General features: G+C 52.2%; 1 protein-coding gene across 2 annotated transcripts in view; it reads left to right on the top strand.

Annotated features, from left to right (window-relative positions):
* LOC113209345 (uncharacterized) overlaps positions 1-2,447 on the top strand; it is a 31,195-nt gene extending 28,748 nt beyond the window's left edge. For both annotated transcript variants that reach the window (XM_052265474.1, XM_052265475.1), the window contains exons 4-5: positions 1,313-1,635; positions 1,705-2,447. In XM_052265474.1, the coding sequence (XP_052121434.1) occupies positions 1,313-1,635; positions 1,705-1,971 (590 nt within the window). In that variant the 3' untranslated portion in view covers positions 1,972-2,447. The remainder of the gene's footprint in view (positions 1-1,312; positions 1,636-1,704) is intronic.
* Positions 2,448-3,472: the final 1,025 nt, after the last annotated feature.

The following is a 3,472-nucleotide window of genomic DNA, read 5'->3' as shown; positions in this document are numbered from 1 at the left end:
CCCCCCTCCGGCTGAACGACAGGCCGCTCTTTCGGACATTCCAGCAGGAGCGCACCTCAAAGAAAAGGAGGAGGGGAGAGGAGGGAGTGGTGGGGACTCGGGTAACGCGTTGGGTCCAACCCGAAGCGGCACACGTGATTTTGGTGCGTCTGACGCCATGTATAGTTGGTTCACTAAATGTAGACACCGGCTGCCCGAAGCCGATGCCCGAGCCCCATTGTCAATGTCATTACGATGCGGCAACCAGGGCCGGGCCACCCGAGGGTCCATATCCTAGGGCTGCCAGGTCAGCTGACGGGCGAATATGTGGAGACCGGAGGCGGGCGAAGAAGGCGCGAGCGCTTCCGGCAGCCTTAGACAGGCTACCTGAACCTTGTAATGTGCGTAACCGTACTGCTTATGACGTCGACAAAAGGAGCCCCGACGATTGTTTGGATTTTCGTTTGAGATCCTCTAGTGAGGGAGGAGGGGTGATTACTGCACAGGCACACCCCGGTTGCTGAGCGCGGTTTCAGGAATCGGTATATTAGCTCGGCCACTAATGTGAGGCGCTCAGACGAACGAACGAGTGAGAGAGAGAGAGAGAGAGAGGAAGGGAGGTGGCGGGCTCTCGATGAAGACATGCAGCACGCCGGTGTGCTGCATTTCGCAGCTGCCTGTTCAAAGTGAATGGCTTTCCATTACCATTACCGGTGCCGCGGCTGCCATCAGAGGGGCGGGGCTTCCTTGTTTAATACCCATTCATGACACTTTCCCTGCAATCTCAGGCAGGTCGTATCGTCATGGGGGAGCCATCGTGGCATATTCATTATTTAAAACGGAAGTAATGTCATGGAAACGAGCGATGCGTACCGACTTCGCTCTGTTCCTAAGATTCGCACCGAGCCTTGCAATGCGGGCTCGTCCTTGGCGTGGACCACACTAAATCTGGTTAATATTAAACATAGAAAGTGAATATAAAGCGGATAATTCTGCCCAATTCAAACTAATTCAAACCAATTCAATTTAATTCAACACAATTCAGAATAAATGTAAACCAATTCAAAACGAATTCAATCAATTCAGTCCAATTCAAGACAATTTACATTTAAATCAGGTCAATTCAAGTCGATTCACGCTAATTCAGTAAAATAGAATCTCAATAATTCAAACCAATTAAAAAACAATTCAAGCAATTCAGTCCAATTCAAATACAATTCATGAAATTTGTACCAATTCAAGAGTTATCCACTCCTCGGGGCAAACATCACAGCGAAGCTGGAAGTTGATCTTGCCATCTTGAGACTGGAGCACTTCTTGGACTCGTTTGCAGGCACGGACTCCCGCGTCGGCGTTGGGTTCCGGCTCGGCCCGCACGCCGACGCCCAGATCGTCCTGGAGCTGGGCCCGCAGACCAACACGCGGCCCCTGGGCGCGGCCGCCCCCACCTTCGGCTCGCCGTCCTCCTCCAAGCGGCACGTTCTCCCGGAGCACCTGGACGACGACGTGCCGCAGCTGGTGCAGCAGCAGCTGCGGCCCAACCCGGCCGCGGGCAGCTGGCTCTCAGCCTGGAGGACGTCGGTCAAGAGCCAGCGGCCAGTCCCGGACGAGGACTTCGCCAACCAGGCCGACCTCTCCGCCCCGGGCCCTCTGCCGGTGAGTGCCCCGAGCTCCTCCGGCGAGGCCCTGAGCCCGGACTCACCTTGTCTTGTGCGTCTCCCGCAGGACCCGACGAGGCTGACGGGCGCCCCGCTGGTGTCTCACCTGCGGAAGCTGTACCACCCTCCCCCGGCCCGTCAACCGGAGGCTCAACCGGAGAGGCCGCAGGAGCGGCAACCGGCGCGACAAACGGTCACCATCTGGCAGAAGGCGGTGGCGGCGAAGCCCTACAAGCACAGCAAGGTGTCCGCGACGACCCCAAAGACCGTCGGCAAACCGGCGGCCTCGGCCTCCGCCACCTACGAGGACCTGTCTGACGTGAGCCTGGACTAGCTCCCGTCCTCGCCTCCGGCGTATGCCCGGGACCCGGCCAGGGTGACTTCTTTGTGTGGCGTCACTTGACGCATGTGTCGTCATCGTGTCTGGTAGTGGTGCTCGTCCTGGTTGATGATGTAGTGAACGTGAAACTGTAATCCCGGTCTGTGATGTCTGTTTGGGGCGGGGCACTCGTTTGTGTTGTATATTTATTTCGTTTGTAACTGTGCCATGGTGACGACGGCCACGCCGCACACTGCGCAGGGCCCCGTCGGAAAATCTAAGACTCCTCTTGGACCGTGCTGATTTAGTGATATGGCCAGATCGTTCATATGTGCGTATACGTGGTCGGGATTTGGTGGTCTTGTTTCATTTCTAACATTTGTAGATGGAATTGCGATGTATATACTTAAACACATACTGGCATCAGCTGTATACTTTGTCAATTATGTAGCGATACAGTGAATTCTATAAAAATAAAAGTAAATAATTGATCTGAATGTTTCTCTCAACCACCTCGTTGCTGTGACGCCGACAGGTACGCAACCCATTCGCCTCCGACGACCTCTGGGCTGCCTCAGCTGCAGGCGCCGAGTAGGCCTCCATAATAGCTTTGCGCCTGGGTCGTTTATGGGAGGTTTTCAAAATAAGCGACATATTTGTGTCTTTTGGCCGTAGAATCGTTAGTTTTCAGTCGTTTTTGATGCCGGTTGGCTTATTTGATTCCGGGGGAAGTGGCGAATTAAAGTTTGTTAGAAAGACGGCAATGTCGGAGGTAAAAGTAATCGAAACTCCTTGGAATGTGGTCGAAATGTAACTTCCGTACTGTCCTCCGCGCTAAAATCTTAACTTTGGACCGCTTTATCTTCAAAAGTCTGTGTCGGAGAGAAAATCCGAAACCTCCTACGCGTTCCTCCTGGTTTTCCGTGCAACGTATGCGATGCGACTCACAAACTATTGTCGCAAATACACTGGTCAGGACAGCAGCCCCAAAAATGTCCTCCAGAGGTGACGGAGGGAAGGACTCATTCAAAAGTTCGCGCTCTGAGCAGTCCCTGTGGCTACAGACGTTAGAAGCACTGGCGCCCCTGTCTCTGGTAAGATCACAGCTGTCGATTCCAAGTATGGGCGGCTTCGAGAAGTAAACGGTTAGAGAAATAGAGGCGTTTCAATGTTAAATTCTGGGGTTTTAAAAGCATAGCTGTAACATTCCGTACGTACGGGTCGTAGCTCCGCCAATTATTGTCGTACGGAAATCATTCTTTTTGTCAGAGCATACATTTTATGTCTCGCAAAATACCGAATTTTGTCCGGTACGCACATCATCATATCTGCTTGAAATTGCCAATTTAGTGGAAATGTAACTTCCGTACAAACGTAACTTCCGTACGTTTTAGCGATTTTTTGACCCCAAATCATAGGGGGGAAAACTTAATTGTGGCTTTAAGCTCTGGTATATTCAGAACAAGGTCAGGAAAGATGTCTATACAAATCCCAACCAAAAAAACCTTTTTTAAAA

Source organism: Frankliniella occidentalis, unplaced genomic scaffold (assembly GCF_000697945.3).
Source record: "Frankliniella occidentalis isolate FOCC.00 unplaced genomic scaffold, Focc_3.1 Scaffold27, whole genome shotgun sequence".
NCBI lineage: Eukaryota > Metazoa > Arthropoda > Insecta > Thysanoptera > Thripidae > Frankliniella > Frankliniella occidentalis.
Note: the sequence above shows the minus strand (reverse complement) of the source record. Positions and strands in the feature narration are given on the sequence as shown.